Raw genomic sequence first — 23041 nt, 5'->3', positions numbered from 1 at the left:
TAACTCCCAGAGCAAAAGGGGACAAAAACCACTTCTACTGGAGTTTATCTCTTGGAATAAAGGGTGCTGAGAGATGGGATAAGAGCCAGATGATCATCCAATGTTCTCCCTTTACTTCCTTTCCCTGCAAAGCACCACTTTATGGAGGATGTGAGATGAACCTGATCTGGTTCTAGCGGTGACCCAGATTTCCAACAAGGCTGAGGAGACCCGTGCAATCAGATCCAGGGCCAGAAATAAAGTCTATGGCCTAAGGCTATGCTCGGCAGCACCACTGTGGGGAGGTGACTCCAGATTTCAATAACTTACACCAGAAAGCATTTAAATACTATGAAACTTGTAACTTGGGTGTGGGGAGACCGTTCCAACCAGCACAATCTCTGCTGCTGCTGCTGCTGCTGCTGCTGCTGCTAAGTCGCTTTAGTCGCGTCTGACTCTGTGCGACCCCATAGACGGCAGCCCACCGAACTCCCCCATCCTTGGGATTCTCTAGGCAAGAACACTGGAGTGGGTTGCCATTTCCTTCTCCAGTGCATGAAAGTGAAAAGTCAAAGTGAAGTTGCTCAGTCGTGTCCGACTCTTAGCGACCCCATGGTCTGCAGCCTACCAGGTTCCTCTGTCCATGGGATTTTCCAGGCAAGAGTACTGGAATGGGGTGCCATTGCCTTCTCCAAGCACAATCTCTAGATGCCACAAAAGATAAGTTGGAGTATAGAAAAATAAAAAGGCTCAATGTGCCCCAAACAACAAGAAGAGTCAAAGGCAAATGATAAACAGGAAAAAAGTATTGAACTTCGCATCAAATACACAGAGCTTACTATGTTTACTCCTACAGATCAGTAACTGCTATAAAGGCCAACAACCTGCTAGAAAAATGGCCAAAAGAATATGAACACAATTTACAGAAAAAGAATACAAATTACTTTGTATTTGTAAATATTAAAAGATATCCAATCTTTAAGAGAAATGAGATGTAATTTCCAATCTAATATTTGTTAAAAGTCCTAAAATTTGAAGGTAGCTGCTAGAGAGAATATGAAGATATACATGGCTGGCAAGTATGTGAAGCATACAACTCATATGCAGGGCAATCTAGCAGAGCCTCTGAAAATTCCAAGTGCACATAAATTCTAATTCAGAAGTACAGTTCCTAAACATTTATCTAAGAGATATATTCACATACCTGCCAAATAGCAAATTTACAAGCTTTTCCCCCAGAGCATTATTTCTAAAGGCAAAGTAATGAAACTACCTAGAACTCTCCAACTGAAAACTAGTTAAAGCATATGGCAGAAATATCAACGTAACCTCTGAATCTGAAACTGGTTCAGAATCTGAATCTGATTGATAGGGAACAACCTCTTCTAAGCAAAAACAAAGCAAAGCACGTAACTGTAGGTATAACACGAGACAATACACTTCTATTGCAAATATACTTGTGCATGCATTTTAAAAAAGTCTTTGGAAGGATCATGATGAAACAAAACAATGGTGATTTAATTCTGGGATGGGACAAAACTAGAGAGGCTATATATTAAACCTTTTTACTTTGAAGGACTGATTCACAGGAAGCTACAAAGAAATGTACAGGGAGGTTCTATGCACTGTTCACCGGGTTTCCCCCAAAGACATCCTGCGTAACTACAGGACACTCTCAAAACTAGAAAGCTGATACTGGTGCAATCCACAGAGCTTCTCAGATTTGTCCAGCTCTACATGCATTCATTTGTTTGTGTGTGTGTGCATGTAAACAGTTCTGTGCAACTTTATCACATATGCAGCTTTATGTAACCACTACTAAGAATCAAAACGGATTAATTGTTCCACCACCAAGAGCTCCCTCATGTTACCCTTTTTATTTTTTTAATAGCCACCCCACCCCGCTTTCCCTTTCCAATCCCTTAATCTCGGGCAGCTACTCATCTGCTGGCCATCTCTAAAATACTATTTCAAGAATATTACATAAGTGGAATCATACAATGCACTACTTTTCACACCTGGCTTCTTTCGCTCTGCACAGTGCTTCTGAGCCGCGTCCATGTTGTACACGATAAGTCCATGGTATGGCTGTACCACAGTTTAGCCCTTTGTCTACTGCAGGACATTTTGATTGGCTTCTGGCTCTTTGCTATTTAGGAATTTTATTACAGGATTTTGAATAAAATAGTTTCCTTGTTACTATATGGAAATGCAGTACAGTTTCTGACATGTTCATGGGGTATCCTGTGACCTTGATAAACTAATTAGGTCTGGGGGTGCTATTTCCCGGTAGGGACGGGGTGTGGGGGGGTTTTCCCTGCATGTGGGTGGACTAGGCCTTCAGTGCAGCCAGGTGTGAAGGGAGGCCCTGATGACCTCTGCTGACACTGTACCTGCAAGAGGACTGAGCCCATCCCTCTTCCTGGAAATGGGTAGGGAAATAGGGCTTTTCTTTTCTGGGTCTTTTGGCAAAAGAGAGCAGGTCTTTCATTCTTTCTTTTTGTCTTTTCTTCTTTATTTTCCCCTTTTTAAAAAAATCTATGCTTGTTGATGATTCCAGGTTGAAGATACTCTCCAGTACCCAAACCAGGACACATGGGAGGGTCTTCCTCAAACCGTGAGCCCTACCCAGCCTGCCCTCTCCCTTCTATCTTTCACATCCCTTTTCTGATTATCTGGTACATTCTTTCCAGAGTATTCAGCTGTATTTACAAGGGTGAGCATGAAAAACTGAATCAATGTCACTTTCTCTTGGTAGGAGATTTTCTTAAGAATAGCATTTTGTACTTTTTGATGTTTGAAACCATATATATTTCTAGTCAAAATGGAACTTTTTTACTTTTAAAAATATGAAAAAAGAAAACCACTCCCAGCATGTAAGGTATTGGTAACGTCTTTGTTCTACAGCCAGCTGAAAGAGGATCCCACCAAACGTGTGACTTGCTGTCACTGGCCCCAGACCACCATGAACATTTTTCAATAAGCACAGGATTTTTCAGCAAACAACATAAACACTTCATGAAATCTCACTGCAATGAAACAACCACACAGCATTTCAACTTGCACCACTACCCAAATGTCCCCACAGTTCCACAAAGGATGTTCAAAAGGAACACATAACTGCTCCACAAAACTGCTCACTCCTGATGGATCTTTCCCTCATTTTATTACCACATGCCGGGAAGCACAGGCTCCACATCACAGCATCATCTTCAGTTCCTCCCTCCCCCCTGCCCCGTCTCTCTCTCATCCCCCACCCCCAGTTTCCCATCCAGGTGACTTCACCTATGTTATACTTCCCCTATCTCAGCAGTTCCCTTTGTACTACTACACGAATCCCACTGTCATCAAGGGAATTTTTTTCCTTCAAAACCTCTAACTTCCAGTTTATCTTATTTACTGAGAACAGGTGAACTCCTCAAAGCCAGCTTTCGGCCACTGTATTTACTGTCACAGGCAGGCAAGCAGGATAGCTTTTTGAACGTGGGAGTAATGTTTAAACATCTTACAGGACAAGTAAGTTTGGGTTCCATACAAACTTTTAGATTTGTTATCCCATTATTTCTTGCTCAGATGTACAGATGGCTTTGGCATGTTTGGTCAACCTACAACCTTCTCCAGAGGAGCCCCAGATGAAGTGGGCTGCTCAAAATGGCCAACACCGGTGAAGGCAGCTTTGGAACCTGGCAAAGAGGTGACCAGACCAAGCAAAGACAATAAAATATATTTACTCATTTTTTCCCTAAAAGAAAGAGGATATGAAAACTACAGTCAAGCCACCTTGGGTTCTTGAGATGTGAAGTGGCATAAAGTAGGGCATAGAACCCCAAACCACGGCAACCAATGTCCTGTGCAGACCAGAATCACAGAGGAAGCAAAAAGTAAGACAGTAGAGAATCGTTTCCAGAGGGGAAGAGAATGGAATGCGTGTTTAGAGGGGAGCAGAGGTCCTCAGAGAGACACACGATGGCTGCAGCCAAGCTACATTTCCTGCAATTAGATTCCCTGAGATTGCCTGTCAATAAATACCTGTTTATAAACTAGAGTTCCTGTGCGTGTGTTTCTGTTCTATGAAACTAAATAATAATTAAGAGAAGCCCCACAAATACTCATCACTATTCTTTTACCTAATGTGAGCTGTCTGAGCATCACACCTTTGACTGGAAGGCTTTCCCTCCACATAGTTAGGCATCCGAGGCTTCCAAGGCTACCTCCTCCAAAAAGTTTTCATGATTTAGAAACCCTCTCACACAACCCCACCCCTCTGACCCTTGCCCAGCCCAGCTAGTCACTTGATGGTACCTAGGTAGTAACTGGCATATGATATGTATGTTGAATAATGAATCTTCATATAGCTTTATCTACAAATTTTAGCAGTCAGCATTCAAACATCTATAAAGGTGAACAGGTCAGTGAGGTTTATCCGTCATCTGACATATTTTTTTCTTACCAGCATGAACTTCCGTTAGTGTGAACTAGGACAAAGTTGTTCTGAAATAAATAAGTATCTTCATTTATTACCACCTAGAAGGTATAGAACACTGAATTGGGCATGTGGTGATCAAGGGAAGAAAAGATGAGACAATCCTATCCATGAGGACCTTACAGTTCTGCCAGCACAGAAGGAAGCTACAGCATAGAACATTTGAGTCTTAACATTTTGGAGTCATAATAAACCATAAAGGAAATATGATGTGTATTTGGCCATCTCCATTAAAAAACAAACAAACAAAAAAACACCACAAAACTATCAGTCTTCAAGGGTCCTTTCCCCGAGAAAATACACTTAATATTAAGAAAAAAAGTTAAACATTTTTGAGAAAATGTACTCAGAGGCATAAATACTAGAGGAAACGGTTCCCAGAAACGGCTATTTTTTTCTTAAAACAAACAAAACACACATTTTCAATCTCCATTAAGTAGCTTGTAAATCCTGATCCTTTGTGCTCAAACTGGACTCAGAGGAAAGCACGCTTTTGTAGACCACCAACAATAAGACTGGTGGGGGGCTGGCGGTGGGGAAGAGAATAAAGGGCGAGGAAGAAAGACACAGGGGCAGCGACAAGAGCCGCAGCCTTCAGCTGTTTATTAACTTCAAGTCTTTCCTCTCTCCTCTTTCCCCTTCTTCCCTTCTCCCCACAAATCTTCCTAACACACAGACAGAGAAAACTAGAAGCTAGACTGGGTCAAACAGGAGTAACAGGAAAAGAATATTAAATAGCCAGCTTTACAAGGCTCTTTTTCAGCTCGAACAAAAGTAAAACATTCTCAAAAGCAAAACGGGAAAGAGAGCTTGCACCCAGGCTGCGCTACTTAAAGAGACGAGGCTAGTGCTGATAAAGCCATTGTGAGTCCACACAGTGACAGATTTTCAAGCAAGGAAGTCAATCGGTTGTGATTGGATGATTTAGGGCTTGGGAATCATCTGGTTCAAACCAACAGAGAGCCGAGGGGTAGGAGGATGGGGGGTGGGCTGGGCAGGGTGACATGAGGTCAAACAAGGGGCTCTGTGTCTTAAGCCCACCCCTCTCTGACCCCAATCGGCCCACACCCTCAGTCCACACCATCTGTCACACCAGCAGACATGCAGGCTGACCCAGCTGGAGTCACTTTGTGCACTCTCTCGCCTCACTCTCCCCAGCCTTCCGATGCAAGGGAATTCGGCTTTCCCCAAGCAGTCATAACTCCAGCAGGAACGAGCTGCCTAAGGCTCCTGCCGGTAATCTGGCACTTTGGTTCCTTCCTTGCTGTCTGCTTGTTCCCCATGGAGGCAAAATTTAGAAACATACCATCACGTGGGGTCTCTTCACACAGGAACGATGGAGTGCTCAGGGTTGCAGTGACCTCGATTTCCTTTTTCCCTGCCAGAACCGGCTGTCCTGGCTGTTTCTCACCTCCCTGGCAGACCTGGGAGCACAAATCCGCTGTTTCACTAGTATCTTCCTGTCCTTTCTCTGCGCTGCTCACTTCAGGAATCTGCTCCAGCTTACCAGGGACAGAGAACCCAGCAGTGCCCAGTTCCCTCTTCCCAGAGCTGCTGCTGCTGCTGCTGTGGTTGTTGCTGAAGTGGGTCAATTCCTCTCTCTTCTTGGCCACTGGTTCCTCACAGTTGAAAGGAGGTGTCTCTTCAGTAGACAGAATGGGCAGTTCTCCAGGGTTCAATTTGTGGCTGGTTGTCTGCTCCTCAGCCACCGTCATAGAGCGTCTAATGGCAGGAGCCCCCGGTTGTTTGGCTGTGGGACTCGGCACTGGGCTACTGGTGAGGGGCAGCAGGCCAGAAGAAAGATCTTCTCGGGCGGGACGTTCAGGATACTTGTCTGCAAGGTTGACAGCTGGGGGCACTGAGAGGTGAGAGCATTCAGACAGGGCCCGGCGCACTGCCTTTTTCTGCTGAGGGGCTTGCTCAAGCAAAACCCCCTCCTCAGGAAAACTCAATTTCTCTACCTCTTTATCATGGACTTGGATATGAGAGCTGGTATCCCAACATTCTGGGGTGAACTCGACCCTCGTGATTGGTGGAATGGCAGGGGGTGAGTGCGTTGGGGCTGGGTGGGCTGCCGCCACCGGCAGTGAGGACTCACATTCGGGCTGCCTGGAGCTGGCACTCCCCACCCCAATCACCCGGCAGCCAGCAGGGGTGCCATTCTCCTTTCCTGGAGTTCCTTCCCTTGAGTGCTGAGGGACTTGAGCCTCTGACATTGGATGAAAGTTGGGGTTCCAAACACTGGTTTCCTGCTCCTTAACATACTGGGTGGGCATGTCAGCAGCCCCGGGGAAATGCAGATCTGGCTGGCTCTCAGTCTCCGGCGCATCCTTCCCCATCACCATCCCCAGGACTGTAGTGGCTTTGTTTTTGTCTGGCCCCTCTCTGGGTCCCAGATGGAACTCGGCCGCCTTCTGGTACATCGAGCTCCCCTCTGAGGGATGGTAGGTGTCTGCAATCACATACCTGCTCGCAAGGTGACCCGAGGTGGCTTGATACTCCTTGCCCTGCGCTTCAATGCTGAGTTCTTTGTCTAGCTTCCCCTCAAAGAAGCAGAGCTTATTCTGCTCCAGGAAGCTGGCATTCTTCACAAGCCCGTCTTTCAGCCGCCCGTCCATGCTGACATTCAGCCCAATCTCATTCAGCTTGCCCTCTGTCCTCTGCCACTCAAACCCGGCTTGGCTCATTTCTTTCGGAGAGACCGCCCGGCACTGTGTGGGCTGGCCCTGACGGAGCTGGCTGGGAGCAGCGGTGTGCGAGGCTGGCTGCCTGTGTGAGAGCGACATCGCCTCTTCCACTGCTCTCCCCGCCTCGCTCCCGGAGCTCTCACACCACCTACGATCACATAGCTGGCAGTGACATCACACTGAGTCCCCAGCATTCATGACGAAACCCATCCCCCCTCGCCAACACTCCTCTCTCCGTGAGCAGTTGGTGCTAAATGTATTTACTAGCGTGAAAGGAAGGAAGGAATGAATGAAAAAGAGAGAGAAAGCAAGGAACCTAACTCCTTTCTGTACAACTGAATGTCACTGTTAAAAGTAAAAATATAATTTTCTGCTAACTAGCATGCTGTCAAGATCTGCAGTTTTAAAGACGGGATGGTGCTAATCTGGGTATGGAGGATAGTAATGATGCTGGCTTTCACCAATATAGATACATGTATACCCACACACTCGCTTATCTGACATTATGCTCACGCTTCCACCCACTCAACAAAACTGTTTTAAAAATAAGACTCATTTGCCAATCCTCAGCCACAACCCTTGAAGAACAATGACTCTATAAAAAATTGTTCATAATTTCACTTAAAAAAAACAAAACACAACAAAACCCTCAATGTAATATCAAAATTGGAGACATTCATTCCTCAGGGGAAGAGCAGGTTCACTGTCACAACAACCTGTCAAATTCACTTGAAAACTGACTTGACTGAGTCCCTGAAGCCCAGTGAAAGCTCCATCTGAAGCTCTGCACTGTGCAAGAGTCTAACGAACGGTTCATTCAACGGTTTCTATGATCCGTGCTTTGGCGACATGTACCCCAGCTGTAAGACCCTTGTGTGACAGTACGTCCCTCGTATTTCTACTCCTGCCCCTGCTCCCTCCTGGTTCCTTGGACGAGCTGTGTCTCTCCTTCCTGCACCAACCCCGCTCTTTCTGGCCTGATGATCACTGAGTTGCCACAGGAACCCACTGGAGCAGTTCATCTTTCTTGGACCTCCAGCACTTAGGGATGTTGGCAATCTGCGGCCCACCAGAGCCCACTGCCCCTATGTAATTCAGTACAGTTCTTTGCTATCTTGAGCTTTGAGTTTACAAACTGTACATCCGGGACTGAGGGACCTACGAGAAAAAAGTCTCAGAGAAAATGTTACACTGAAAAGATATAGGTCAAACTCTGCCTTGAACAAAGCTGAGATTTGTTGCCTGGCCTCTAAGTCCCTAATTGAACTAACATAGGATATTGTGAAATATTCTACCAAGAGCACAAGAGATGTCTTTCTCTAAGATGAAGAAAAGTTGTTTTTTCTTTTTAAAGTGGATTTTTTAAAAGCCGTTTGCCATCAACTGCAATGATCTGATTATAGTTTTTAAATAATGCTTAAAAAAAAAAAAGAGCAAGTTAATATTGTTCTATTGTTGGTCTATAAAATGAGAGATTACCAAGGCCAGCCCAAGACAGTTTATTTACCCGGAGCATCTGTCTCCATTACTCACCTTCTCTGCTTACTATTCATACCCTTCACATAATTTTCTCAAGTTCCCAACTAGAGTGCAAGAGCCACACCCAACATGCTTCCTGCATTAACATCAGCACCTGATACGGGCCTATGTTCATGGTCGGAAGTGGCAGTGTTGCAATGCTGGAAAAAATGTGAATTTGACCTCTGTTCTGAACATAATCTGAACTCATATACACTGATCCTTCATCTTAACCTTAAGCAGCTCAGGGGTATTATAGGTAAAAGCACAATAAAGGTGCACTGGCAATCAAATAGGGTCACCTTACTCTACAGCAATGCTCTCACCAAGGAAAAACGAGCAAGAGGTATAATAAAGAGAAAAATGCAGGTGGTACCAACAGGGTCATAGTTCTAATCACCAATGGGAAAAAATAAAAGGCGAGTCTAGGTTACAAACAGGCTTAATGACAAAACATAGTCAAATTTTGTCTTTAAAGGAATGAGGAAAGTGTGTCTTATTCCTTAGCTATCTTCTGTTACTATTTTGCTTTCTCAAGAGAACTTACATTCACGTTGGTGTCCTGTTACAGCTCTCAGAACTGTGAGAGCATCCCTTCAGACTGCTTCTGAGCGCACAAGCAGGTCCTCCTGCTTCACTAAGAAAACATGGGGATCCAGAGGCTTTTCAAGAGGGAGGGGACAGAGTGGCTTACAGCTTCATTACATGACTGCTTTGCAGTACATAGCAAGGAAGAGACCACATGGAACAAGAATGAATGGGTTTATTTATCTCCCAATGAGGTGCTACCTGGATGGTAAATCAAGAGGAAAACCTAGTGCAGAGTAATTAGCAAAATCGGAGGAAGGCCCTGTCAGTACCCTAGTCCAGTTCAGAATTACAGACACAATCTCACTCACGAATGCACACTCACCCACAGGAGGCAGCTGCGTCAAGGAACTCAAGCCTCATCAGTCACTGTGACAGTTTATCAAGGTGGTGAATGAGGAACCTGAAGCCTTAAGAGGATGAGCATGCCCAGGCAAAAAGAAATGTGCTCAAGAACCTGAAGACATAAATTCTAGACTCAGCTGCCACTAGAATTCCTTGCCTCTGGGTTCTGATCCTCCACATTCAGAACCCACAGAAACGTCACCTCCTCTGTAAAGTCTCCTAGACCTCCAACTCCCAAACTGAATTCTTCATGTTGTCATAGAACTATACTTGACCTACCTACCTCTTCTTAGGATTTGGAAACTACACCATAATCTTTTCCTTATGTGCCTTTCGTGGAAGCTTCTAGAAGGCAGGAAGATTTGTCCACCTCTGCTCTGAAGGTGCCCAGCAGTGTTGGGTACATATTAAGTGGGCTCGCAAAAAAGTTCTGCTCAAGGAGAAATGGACAGATTCTGTTCACAGACTTTTATCATTTGGCCTGATCTCTCTCATCATTAAACTCATCCAGACAAGTGGTGATTCAGAATGCCCTTCGGGCTGAAGGTTTTTAAGTTCCATTATGTGTGAGTCTGAGTAAAGTGCATGGATTCTCTCGCATGTATGGTCAGAAGGTAACCTCTACGGTTCTTTTATCAGACTGTATAATTACTTGTCAAGCTTTCAAGGGCACTGGTACAGCTTGATCTCAGCAGGTGCCCTGGCAGACATTTTTGGTTTTTTGCCCTTTGTCTTGAGCTTGTACTCAACCTGTTCAAGGCCTTGGTTTGATATGCTCCACAACTGGCTTCTCTGCATTCTTTCAGTTACCAAGGGAACAAAACTACTTCCCAGATTGACAAATGTTCCCAGTTACTGTCTCCAGGAAACAATTTCTAATAAATTATCATTAGTAAGTCTACTGGTTAGTGATGGATGACATTCTTCACTAATAACAGCTAAAGATTGTGAAGCTGCAATCTAGTTTCTTACCTGGAAGTAAAGGCTGCTTGTGTTTATATATATAAATACATATGTCTGCAAAAATATTTCAAATTCATATTCTACTAAATTTTAGGAACCATTTCTTAGTACATGTTTAACTCAAAAAAAAATCATGATTCTTCCTGATTAACTCTCAAAAGTTGGGAAGCAGAGAAGGAAAAAACTGAAGCTAGTTACCTGATTTACATGACCTTTGATAAAGGTAGTTTACCAGGATCCACAAAATGGATGCCATCTCAGTCGCCCCTGAATCTAAGTCAGGCTGAAAAGGGAAGCACCTGTCAAACCTAAAACACACCAAACACAGTCCTCCAACTCAGCTTCAGCCAGTTCACCTTACCCTCGAAAATAGGACCTGCCAGCCTTACATAAGGAAACCCTAGGCCTCAAAAACCAGTCATGCCCTATTTCGCCCAGTTGCCGCTTATAATGCTCTATAAAACTCACTCTTGCTTAGAATCTCTCGGGAAAAGTGGTTCACTGCTCTCCACTGTACGCCCCCAATCCATGGATTGTTCTCCCTTAAGTTAACAACATCAAGTTCAATACTAAATTGCATTATTTTTGTCATTTAACAGGCCAAAGTATTAAAATGTTTATAGATGAAAGTCCTTCAAGAAGCACAACTTAAAAATCCCAGGCCTTTGAGTACTGAGCCAGGCATAGCCTCCCTGAAAAAGATAAAGAGAATACCTTGCTTACTAGCTCTTCCAACTTCCAGATCCACCAAATGTCACGTCCTCCAGGAAGCTTTCTCTTGCTCTCCTAAGAGGACTTAAGTTACTTTCTGCTCTGTATTCCCATAGCTCAAACTATTATAGAACTTCTCTCACTAGAATAAAACCTATGTGTTATCTCCTTACTCAACAGTCCTTGAGGTGTAAAGGATGTGTCTTCTCAATCTACCCTTAGAATGTGAGAGTAATGATACATTACAATGTTTGTTCAACAAATGAACTAAATACTAAAAAATCCAAATCACGTTGCTGCTGCTGCTGTTGCTAAGTCGCTTCAGTCGTGTCCGACTCTGTGCAACCCCATAGACAGCAGCCCGCCAGGCTCCCCCATCCCTGGGATTCTCCCTGTCCACTATTTGCAGAGCAATAGACAATGTTTATCTGACGATCAGATTTTTGTCTAAACTTAAACAAATAACCATCATTGCTAAATAGCTTAAAAACCAGCAATTTTAGTCTGCTCATGGCTGAATGACCTACTTAATGTCACAGGTTAAAATAAGAATGGAAGTCCCCTCTACTGTCCACTGCACATTTTAAAGAAGTAAAAATACCTACAACACCAACAGTCAGAAGCAAGTTACTTTTGGTTTTCATTTGCTGTATGACTCCTCCAATGCGACTGTCAGTCAGAGGGTAAAGAAAAGTGAGGGGTGAGGGAGTGTGAGGGGGAGAAACTCCTTTGAAAGTAGAACAACCAATATTTGCTGGACTCATTTCCCACAACATTTAGATGTTCAAAGAAGGTAAACAGTAGCACAGAACTGTTCAAGGGTTTTAACTGAGCATGCAGGAAGTTTCAACAAATGATAACTGATTTAAATTATGAAACATACAGAATTTCCCAATAACTTTCATTAATACGTAGCTAGTAAAAAGATGGGGAAACAGTGGAAACAGTGTTTATTTTAGATAGCATATTAAAAAGCAGAGACATTACTTTGCCAACAAAGGTCTGTCTAGTCAAGGCTATGGTTTTTCCAGTGGTCATCTATGGATGTAAGAGTTGGACTGTGAAGAAAGCTGAGTTCCAAAGAATTGATGCTTTTGAACTGTGGCGTTGGAGAAGACTCTTGAGAGTCCCTTGCACTGCAAGGAGACCCAGCCAGTCCATTCTGAAGGAGATCAGTCCTGGGTGTTCATTGGAAGGACTGATGCTGAAGCTGAAACTCCAATATTTTGGCCACCTCATGCGAAGAGTTGACTCATTGGAAAAGACCCTGATGCTGGGAGGGATTGGGGGCAGGAGGAGAAGGGGACGACAGAGGATGAGGTGGCTGGATGGCATCACTGACTCAATGGACATGAGTTTGAGTGAACTCCGGGAGTTGGTGATGGACAGGGAGGCCTGGCGTGCTGTGATTCACGGGGTCGCAAAGAGTCAGACACGACTGAGCCGCTGAACTGAACTGAACTGAGTAAAAAGAAAACAAGCCAGAAAATGAGAGGGAAAGTGGGAAGAAGGCAATTAGGAAACTTCACAAATGGCACTACATTTAAGATATTCTCAAATAGGCACATCTCCAGTTGTAAGACTGTAGTGAGCTCTAAGATTACAAATGATTTTTTCATCTGCTGAGCATATTTTATTTATGTACAAGGGCCTTGAAACTGTTATAAATGGTGTTTATAAATTACTTCAAGTTTCACACCAAGAGAATTTCCTACCGTAAACTGATATTCCCAACTGTTCTAAGACAGTAGATGGGCGCAAGCAAACTGAAGAAAAAGGAATGCAGCCAGATAAGAGGGGAGAAACGCTCTCACTGCGGCAAAGGGAAGGGCCTATCTACGGAGACCTGTGATGACTGCCCCACGGCCAGCTCTCCCCGGCTTCCTTCTGGGGGAGCACCTACTGTAGAGCCATCGGATATACCAGAATCCAGGAAGGATCCCCCCTTCAAAACAGCTCCCCTCTACACAAAACACACAGTCCCCAAAGAAGTCCTTGTCTGACAAGCTGAGCTCAGATTTTCTAAAGTATCTCAATGTTCCTTGCTTAGAACAACATGCATAATATGCAAAGGAACCTTCTGCTGAAGTTTCCCTAAACTTAAGGCATGAAAAAACAAGAGAGGGATCATTAAGCTGGAAGAGACTTTAGCAGTATATTTACTTTCTCTGCTTCCAAAGAAGATAAGCCTAGCAAAAGGTAACTCATTTATAATTCAAAAACTGTCATTAGGCATCATATATATAAAGTCAAGCTCTATACTGGGTATTAGGGAGAACACATGAATAAATCAAACATAGTCTCTGCCTAGAGACTAAAATGCTGGACAGACCTAGATTCTAGTCCTAAATTAGATTCTGATTGAGTTTATGTCCTCATGACGTGTCTCCATTTTCCAACTAGAAAAGTGCTTAGTAATACAACTTAGGTATTAGAATTTAAAAAACATAATTACTAATCATCAACCTTCACCTTTTTTTTTTTTTTTAAGAACCAAAAGCCTCTAGAAGGTCCCTCTGAGGCAAGAATGAGAAAAGCATGGGCCTGAGAGTCAGAAAGACTTGGGTTCAAATTCTATTCTGCCACATTACTATCTGTGTGACCTTACCATGGTCATGACCTCCACAGTCATAACATGGGAAGCCTCCATCTTCTCATGTGTAAAATGGGGAGAATCATTCAAAGTACCGTAGGGTGAGTGCATGTGTTTGTGTACGTGACTATCCACCTACCTACCCACAGACAACTAGGCACTTAGTACTCACTTAATAGGTGGTAACTGCTATTAATTTTATGGATACCTCTAATAACACATTGTTCAAACCCTGAAAACCATGGGTAACACCATCTGACCACAAGAGATGATTCAAAGTGAGGAACAAAAGTAAAATTTACTAAACCCAGGTCTGTTACCAGTTATAGATGAAACATCAGAGCCCACATGAACCAACAGTGGTTGGGCATAAGGGGTCACCCTGCCCCGTTCCCCATGACAAACCCAGACACTCCCCATATTCCAACGCAGTCCCCTGCCTCAGAGCACAGCCTTGCTCAATGCTCTCTGCACTGGAACATTCACCTGCTTTCTGAATACCTTCAAATAAGACTTACTAGAAATATACAAGATATGCACAAAGGAAATATCAAAATACCAGCAAGGGATGAAAACACATAAACTTAAAACGTGTGATATTATTGAACGTGGCATGTATTATGTTGTTGGATAGAAAATCTCAGTATATACAACAACTCTCCCTAGGGTAGGTAATCTATACATTTACTGTGATTTCAAGAACAAGACTGACTGACTCCCCCCTGCAAAACTATGAACTAACTATCAAGTTTATATGAAATAATAAGCAAAAATAGTAAGGAAAACTGTGAAAAATAGGGTGAGATGTGGGGCTAGACCTATTAGATATTAAAACATTATTAAGCCACACTGTGTTACTTAGAGCACGACAAAGGTGGCATTTCAGAGGGAGATACAATACCCCAACACAGAAGGAAAATCAACTAATTGTGTCTCACATCTCATAAATAAAAAACAAACACACAGAGAGAAACAAATAAGTAAATACTACACTGATCAGAAAGATTAAAAATGTGAAAAATTTAAATTTTTCATAAACTCAGAGTAGATACAGCTTTCATAAACTGGATAACAAAGCAAATCATTTGAGAAGCAAAACACAAAATAAACTTGTACCAAGAATGAATTTTTTAACCTAATAGGTTGGCACATCTAACAAAAAAGAAAAACTGCACTATTAGAGAAAGTAGAGAGGAGCAAGTACTGGGCTATATCGGGGTGGAGAACAGCTCCGGTGCATCTCGGCCCAAGGAGGAACTTCGGCAACACCGATCAAAATGACAAATACATATTCTTCAAGCCAGAGGTGTAAATTCAAAGCCCCTTTTTATTATATAGATGTACTTTTAAAAGTATATCCGAAGTATGACATTCTGTATGTACAAGATTAGTTTATTTACCTGGTTTCTAATAGGAAAAAAAAAAGGAAAATACCTATATATCTATCAATAAAGAAGTAATAAAATATATTAGGGTTATTTCCATACAATGAAATACTATACAGCTATTTAAAAAGGGGGCTTCCCAGGTGGTGACAGTGGTAAAGAATCCACCTGCCAGTGCAGGAGGTGTGGGTTCTATACCTGGGTTAGGAAGATTCCCTGGAGTTGGAAATGCCAACCCACTCTGGTATTCTTGCTTGGAGATCCCATGGACGGAGGAGCCTGGCTACAGTCCATGGGATCACAAAGAGTGGGACATGACTTGGCCCACATGCACACATTTAAAAAAAGACTGAGGCCCCTTGCTTTGCTGATTTATAAAGAGCGCTAAAATAATTAGGTTTACAAAGCAAGGTACATGTCATTATGCACGGTATATCTCACTTTTATAAAATCAGGAAATACATGTCATTGATTCTTTATGCATAAATTGTCTGGAAGGCTGTGTAAGACACTGTAAACATTGGTTGCCTCTGCAAAGAGAAACTTGCATGGGGCTTAAAAGAGAGAAGCAGACTTACATTTTACTGCATATCCGTTTATATCATGTGAATGTATTAGCCTATTCAAAAATTAATTTTTGAGAATTTTAATTTTACCTACCAAAGTTTTAAGTAGCAAAAAAAAAAAAAAAAAAAAGGATAGATTGTCCTTAGGGAGAAGGTGTGATAAAATCTAGAGAAGATTTTTTGTCTAAGATACATCATTTCCTCCTGGGCCACTCTGCAAAGCTACTCCTAACATATGTCTCTGAGGGTGGCTAGCCAAGGGAGGGGCCCAAAAGTCTTGTTGCATCCGCCCTGTTTCCTCAACAATCAGAACAAATCCTCTACATTTTCCAGCAACACTGAGCTAAAACAGATGCCTAAGTTTCAGAAAACTTAACATGTTATCTTTTAATTACCGCTGAAACAAAAGAAAGGGTCTAGAAGCTGCAACTAATGAATCAGATAGAGGGCTGGGAATCTGAATGAAAGCTGGAAGCACTTTACATACATTCTCATTTCTGGCCTTGACAATAGGGTAGCTAATAGAAAGAAGATACAAAAACAGAAAAGATCAGAATGTTTTAGGCAAATAACAATGTTTAAGCATTCTCTACTGTACACAGAACACACATTCCTTACTGGGTACAAATTCATGCAAAGCACAAGCTCTACCCAAAATAACAAGTCCATACCATGCAGAACACCATCCCATGATGAAGCCCCTCCAAAAATCTAACTGGCTACCCCAAGGCCAACCAGCGTGTTTTCATTTCTGGAGTTAGTAGCTACCTCATGCAAGCTGGAAACAGTGATTAAGAAACAGCATTGTTGGTAGGTTGTGAACAACCTCAAAGGCCATGATGAGATGTATACTTTTCAGGGAAAAAAAAAAACAAAAACAGATACAGTCCATCATTGAGAGATCATTTCCCAGTATGAGAAACACAAATATATAAAGTCTGTGCCTACCAATCTGGTTGGAGGCTACCATAAAGGGCCTTCCATTTCCATTTACTCCAAAAGCAATTTGGATATTGAATCCCACCAGCATAAGCTACTTACGTATACTGGAAAAAAAAAATCCCCAACACAGCTGGACACGAAATGTTTTCTTTCCTCCTGTGAATCCTAATGGTTAAAATTTGGCTGTATGCATAGGAGGCACATTATTTTGGTCGTTCAACTGAGAATATTGTGGATGGTGACAGGCTTCCTGCTAAACAATTCATCGTTTGAATTCAACTTCCCCTGAAAGTCAAGGTTCAGTGCTGGGTAAAAAGGCATGCAACCAGGTCACCAGCCTCCCAAGCTGGACACAAGGCATGCATGCCTTGGCTGCAGAAAACACATCATTAGCAGTTACAGGTCTTCATGCCAACAAATCAACAGTTAACAAGGATGGTTAGAGTCTGAATGAGACCAAAGCACAAGCTCTTTGCCTTTTTGATGCTGACCAAAAGCCACAAGCACACACATTTCCCCACGGCAGGTGCATACCACTGGACTTGAGCTGCTTGGATCGCTCTCGCTCCTGGATGGTAGATTTTGGTAAAAGTGGAGTCAGTCCTCGGGACTTGGTAGGTCTCATGTAGCCTTTCATGGGTTCGGCCGCTCTGCTTTTATCTTCCTTCTTCCCTTCTCCCAGTGCCTTTGATTCAGATTTTTCTGTCATTTTCTTAGGTGCCTCCAAGATCTTGCCTTTGGATTCTGGGAGTTGAGGAGCTTCAGAAGCAGTTATTACTAATTCATCTATCATTGTTGAAGAAGTCACTTCAATTTTGCCATCTAAGACATCTGATTGGAGTTCTGGTGGTGCCAAGGAAACATATGCCATTTCTCTGATGTCAGAATCCAGACTGATTTCCTCCAATTTATCCTTTTTATCCTTTTCATTTTCTAGAAGCGAGAGAGTCATATCTACCTCCTTATTCAAATTATCTGGGCCCCTGGAATCTCTACCTTCAGTACTTTGGTCCTCACAGTAACTGGGCTTTTGTGCTTTGTCTCCCAGTAGGTGAGGAATTGAAACTGGAGCAGAACCTTGCTCAGACGCTTTGTTTACTGGGCATGTTGGGAAATTACTCCTATCTGCAAATGGTTCTAGGCGTCTGACCTCACCTGCCAGGCTAGGTTCGTTTATCAGCACTCCAGAAAGAAGGTGTCCCCCTGTCGCCGGCTCTGTGGGTTTCTCTACTGAGTGCTCTGATGCACCACTGAGCATGGACTCAGAGTCTCCTATCACATGCTCTCCATCTCTGCCTGCTTCATCTTTCACGGCACCAGCAAGCTCACCTTTATGCTGCAGGCAGTTAGAATGATTGCTAACTGTTTCTATGGCTCTTGTCAGAGTTGAGGCAACTCCTCCTGTGCTCATAGAGGGCATAATAGCTGAGGGACCCTTGGATCTTTGTTCCTTTGAGACTCCATCTTTGCTGTAACTATCTACCTCTAATAATTTGGGAATCTGGGCTAAAGCTGTCTCTTGCTTACTTTCTGTCAAGGTGCCTGGAAATGAATCACTTTCCTTTACTACTTGAGAAGCAGAAGTGGGTGGTTTTTCACAGGCTGCTGATTCCTGAGCCTCTAGGGGGACTGACTTATTCATCAGCCCTGGTGGAGTTCTAGGGCAGGTAAATGTAATATTGCTATTTTCGTCCACATAGCCCATTCCTTCAATTCTGTGGTCCCCTATGGTTTCCATGGGAACATGTATTTTTGTTGCATCTATCTTATTCTCCGGAGTGTGCTTCTCAGGGAAACTATTTTTAGTCTTTGTGCTTTTTCCATCATTACTCCTTTTATTTGGTTCGTCAGCCACTGCAGTGTGCCCTTTGGCCACATCTGTCTTATTCTCCTCATCCAGGACTGAAGGAACAAATCCTGCCCCCTGGATTTGGTCTTGGCAACTCACGCCTGTCATCTTGGAAGCCAGTTCAGTAATAGGAGAATCCTTGCCTGTGTTTGTTTTATTTCCACCAAGAGCCTCAAGTTCAAAAGAATTAACCTCAACATTTCTACCCTTCTGGTCAACTACTTCCACTGTGGGTGTATCTGATATACATGAGAACAAAGGGACAGTAGGTTCTAATTCCTTGTTTTGATGGGGAGTACTACCAGTAACCCCATCCTTCCTTACAAAAGGTGGGTTAAGGATTTCTTCCTTCCTCTCCATTCTAGCAGGCTGTGTGGAATAATTATTTTTATACTTTTTGGTTTTGCCTTCACTGACTCTTTTTTTAGGCTTTTCAAAAATCCAAGGAGCTGCCTCATGACCCATCCAAGGACACTTTTCCTCCTTGCTCTGGTTGCTGACCCCCATGTCTGTGGCTACAGCGCCTCTTTCTGCTCTAGCACTGGAAGCCTGACTCATGCCTGACCCATTTCCCAAAGGAATCAATGCCTGCAAAGTGCCTGCCCCCCTAGGGTCCGTCATCTCCTTAGGCTCCCCCATTACTATTGCTTCAGGGAGCTCAGCCACAGTCCCTGGCTGCTTTGAAGAATCCAGCCCCACCTCCTCGCTTTTATCCCCAGTAGCCATCCTCCCACTTGGCACAAAGACAGCTCTGCTGTCCTGGCTATCTGCAAGGAATGGTGGCTCAGACTTTGCTCTCACCTTCCCAGAACTTGCTCTCACCTTCCCAGAACCTGTCCTTCCCTTCCTGCTTTTGCCTTCACCTGCCATTCTCTTCAACAGTTCATTCCCTAGTCCAGGGGCCTGAGCTAACACCGTGTCCTGCAGCTGCTCAGAAGCAGAGATGCTGTTCTCATGTCTTTGCCTGGGAACACTTTCCTTTTTTAGTTCTTTAACCTCTTCAGCTCCTTCAGAAAACTCTTTCTGTTTGTCATTCTGCAGTTCAGTCATTTTACTTTCATCATTCCCTTCTTTTAGACTGTTTCCTAATGGATGACCTGCTGTCAAAGTGGATATGGAAGCAGGCAGTTCTTTGGCTGCATTGGGTTTTGAAACTCCACCCACAGCCTCTTGGTTCATGATGGGAGAGCAACCCTCTTTGGGTCGGACCTCCAAAGGAATTTCTACTTTGTGTGAAGAAACTTCTGTCAGGGGTCCTTTCAGACTGAGGGAGCTGAGTGTCTGGCTGTCATCCGCAGGAGTCTGGCGGTGGGGTGCAGCCTGCAGTTTGCACTCATCTTGCAGCAGTTTCTTGTCCTGGCCCTGTGGTGCTGCCTTGTTACCTTTCATCTGTGCATCAACTCTCTGTTTGGGCTGAGAATTTACCAGAGTTTTCGGGGCTTCTTCCAAAGGATGTGAAAGAATACTTAGACTGTCTGAGACAACGCCCTCAACCACCAGTTTGGCTTCTCTGGAATCGGTTTCACATCCCCCTTTCAAGTCTTCTCTGGACACTAGTCCATGTTCTGTGCCCCCACTGGTGGGCTGGCTGGGGGGCACAACTGACTTTTGTGACTCAGTGGCAAAGGAAGAACCTTTAGACTCATCTCCATTGTCATCATCCCAAGGTCCCCCAGCCCGGGGTTGAGAATACCTCTTCTGCTTTGGTTTCTTCTTTTTTTTCTTCATCATCATTGGTGAGCTTTCTGTATCCCAGGCCTCCCTGCCAAGATCCCTCTGGGGTTCAAGGAAGTCACCATGAATAGTTTTCCTCTGGTTCCCAGGCTCACCATAGGAAGACGAACCAGAAACCCAACCCAGCTCGGAAAAAGGGCAGGGGCCCAGCCCAGGATCAAGAGTCTTCCGTGGAGAAGAGCCTCCCAGCAGCTCGAGAGGGACCCTGGCAGGCCTGGGCCGGGTGGGCCGGGCGGACCTGCGGTCACCGGGTCTGCACGCTGGTTTGGCTTGTGTGGGAGGGGTACCTGCAATACATGAAGCTGGCTAAAATTCCAAACAGAAAATCCCTCGTTATTGTTTCTTTTTTCAAAAATCCATTTACTGACATTTAAACAGTGACATTTTCACCAACCCACAAACTGATTCATTTAGGAAAACAGTTTTTTCCAAAACATTTCTCATTCTTAACTGGGATTAACAAATATTTAGCAAAGACCCAAGATCATCTCATCTCAGGTGAAGACTTTTTTTTCCCCCAAAACAGATTTACAAAATATTCAAAACTTGAGAAAAGAAATTCAAACAGAGATCTTCTGAACTGTATAATATGCACCCAAATACCTATAAATCTCAACTGATGCTTATTTATAATTATTGTTAACAGGTACATAATTCCCAAGCTAATAACAATGGTAAGCTCCTCTTTTGGTCCCACTGATTAACTGAACGAAATACATATGATTTTACAATTCTAATAGTCTGTCACCAAAATTACACTACTTATCAATATTTTACCAATTACTTGGGAAACAGACCAGAAAAACAGAACTACACTACTTTAAGGAAAAAAAAAGAAAGAGAAAAAAGAAGAAAAAGGAAAGTTACTGAATTAGTATTTTGGCCAGAGAAACGGCCACACTATTTCAGAACCAGAGCCTCCTACTTTGAAAAGACCAATGTGTTAAATTTCAATGTTCTGTTGCTAAAGGTACTTCCCCAAAGACAGAGATCTATACATAATGAAAATAGAGTGATGAATTAGAACAATTAGGGTGAGCATCCTTGGAAAAGTTTCAGGAAGTCAGCTAGTACCACCTCTGGCCTCTTAGTTAATGAATGCAGTATGGATCCAAGATCCTGGAAAGAGGCTCAGCGAGAGCAGCCTAGGACAGCTCCTGCCAAGTCTGATGCAATGAATGACTTCAAAGAACATGAAAATACTTAAACCGTGACTTTTGTTCTTGTCTTTATCCCGCCAATGTCCTCTGAATCCTATCATTTACTTAATACACCTCAGGCCAATTATTGTTTTTCTTGAAAATAGCTAGGCTTTAGCAGCTCACAGCATTTATAACTTTTAACCTGGCTATTAATCCACAGCTATTTGGTGCTATCTCTTATACTATTTAATTCAATTGCTATATAAACCTTTGATTTCAGAGTTCATGCCTAGGAACTTATGTCTTAGCATGACGTGTACACAAGGACTAGAGAAATCTTTAATGGTATGCTAAATCACTAAAACAACATTTTAAAAGTCATATATTTATTTACTTGGTGCTAGACAGTGTTCAAAGCAGTAGAGATTCCAAGTGAACTAAGTCTTGGTTCCTGCCCCCAAGTGCATGTTCTAACCACAGTCACAGAACAGCAGACAAAGAATCACCAAGTTGATAAAGTTGATAATCACGTGTACATGCTTCTGGCTTAGCATCAAAACCGCGTGAAGCTCACTGAATAATTCAACTTTCAAGTTAGCAAGTATTTTAGGCTCCTTAATGTATTTAAGAATTTGTTACATTCTGGAAAGTTATTAAAATGCATCTTATGACTAAAGGCCTAAGGAGGAGCCGACGATCCTGCATTTCTAATAAGCTCCTAGGTAATGGCTGAAGCTGTTGGGCCATGGAGCGAACTGTAAGTAGCAAGGAGTGACAGAACATATGACCAGTTCATTCATCTTGGAACTGAGTTAACTGGATATAAGGAAACTAAATAACCTGCCTAAGGCGACACAGGATATAACAGTAAATGGCTGTCTTGGATGAGGTGTCTTGGGTTGATGCACCGATAACCTTAAAATATCTAACAAGATGACTCTCTGCCTAATCAACACAAAATCTCGTTAAGAAAGAGAGCTGGCTTCGTAAGTGGTCCTGATGACTACCACCTTATAACCAGGAACAATGTCTTCTAACACCTTCCCATCTTTCCCAGTTTAAGTGATTTCAGAAGGCCACTTTGTTTCCTGACTTACCTGAAGTCTCTGAAGGAAGCTCAGAAGTTTGACTAGATGGTTTCTTTTGCTCTAGTTCTTCTAACACAGAATCCTCATCTGTTGGCAAGCTGTGCTTTTGGCCCATGGCCACGACTGCTTCTGAAGGTAAAAATCAAAACCACAAAGATTTCAGAAAAGCACTGATTCAGCTACCTCTCCACCTTGCAGAAACTGGAAATGGGGACAGTTTTTGAGGAATGAGGGATGCTCCTATGAGGGCAGAGAGAACTGGAGTGGTAGTTTGAAGGGGGAGGGCAAGGGGGATTGGAATGGTTGGTTTCTTTTTGTTGTTTATTAACATAAGGGAAAAATAGCAACTGTTTTCATGTTTGTGGGAAAGATCCAATATAAAGCAGGGTGGGTGGGGGGAGTGGCGCAAATTGGTGAGAGGCAGGAAGAGAGAGAATGGCCAGGGCAATGTGCATAAGGAGACAAGGC

At 43.2% G+C, this 23041-nt stretch overlaps 1 protein-coding gene across 42 annotated transcripts in view; it reads right to left on the bottom strand.

Moving 5' to 3' along the window:
- MAP4 (microtubule associated protein 4) overlaps positions 1–23041 on the bottom strand; it is a 157793-nt gene that overhangs the window by 18558 nt on the left and 116194 nt on the right. For 22 of the 42 annotated variants that reach the window (XM_069561520.1, XM_069561523.1, XM_069561527.1 and 19 more), the window contains one exon: positions 22583–22702. In XM_069561520.1, coding sequence (XP_069417621.1) covers positions 22583–22702 — 120 coding nt within the window. Of the gene's footprint in view, positions 1–17294; positions 20631–22582; positions 22703–23041 lie in introns of all 42 variants that reach the window. The other 20 variants (XM_069561500.1, XM_069561503.1, XM_069561507.1 and 17 more) reach the window with 1 other exon arrangement.

This window comes from Ovis canadensis, chromosome 19 (genome assembly GCF_042477335.2).
Source record: "Ovis canadensis isolate MfBH-ARS-UI-01 breed Bighorn chromosome 19, ARS-UI_OviCan_v2, whole genome shotgun sequence".
NCBI classification, from domain to species: domain Eukaryota; kingdom Metazoa; phylum Chordata; class Mammalia; order Artiodactyla; family Bovidae; genus Ovis; species Ovis canadensis.
Note: the sequence above shows the minus strand (reverse complement) of the source record. Positions and strands in the feature narration are given on the sequence as shown.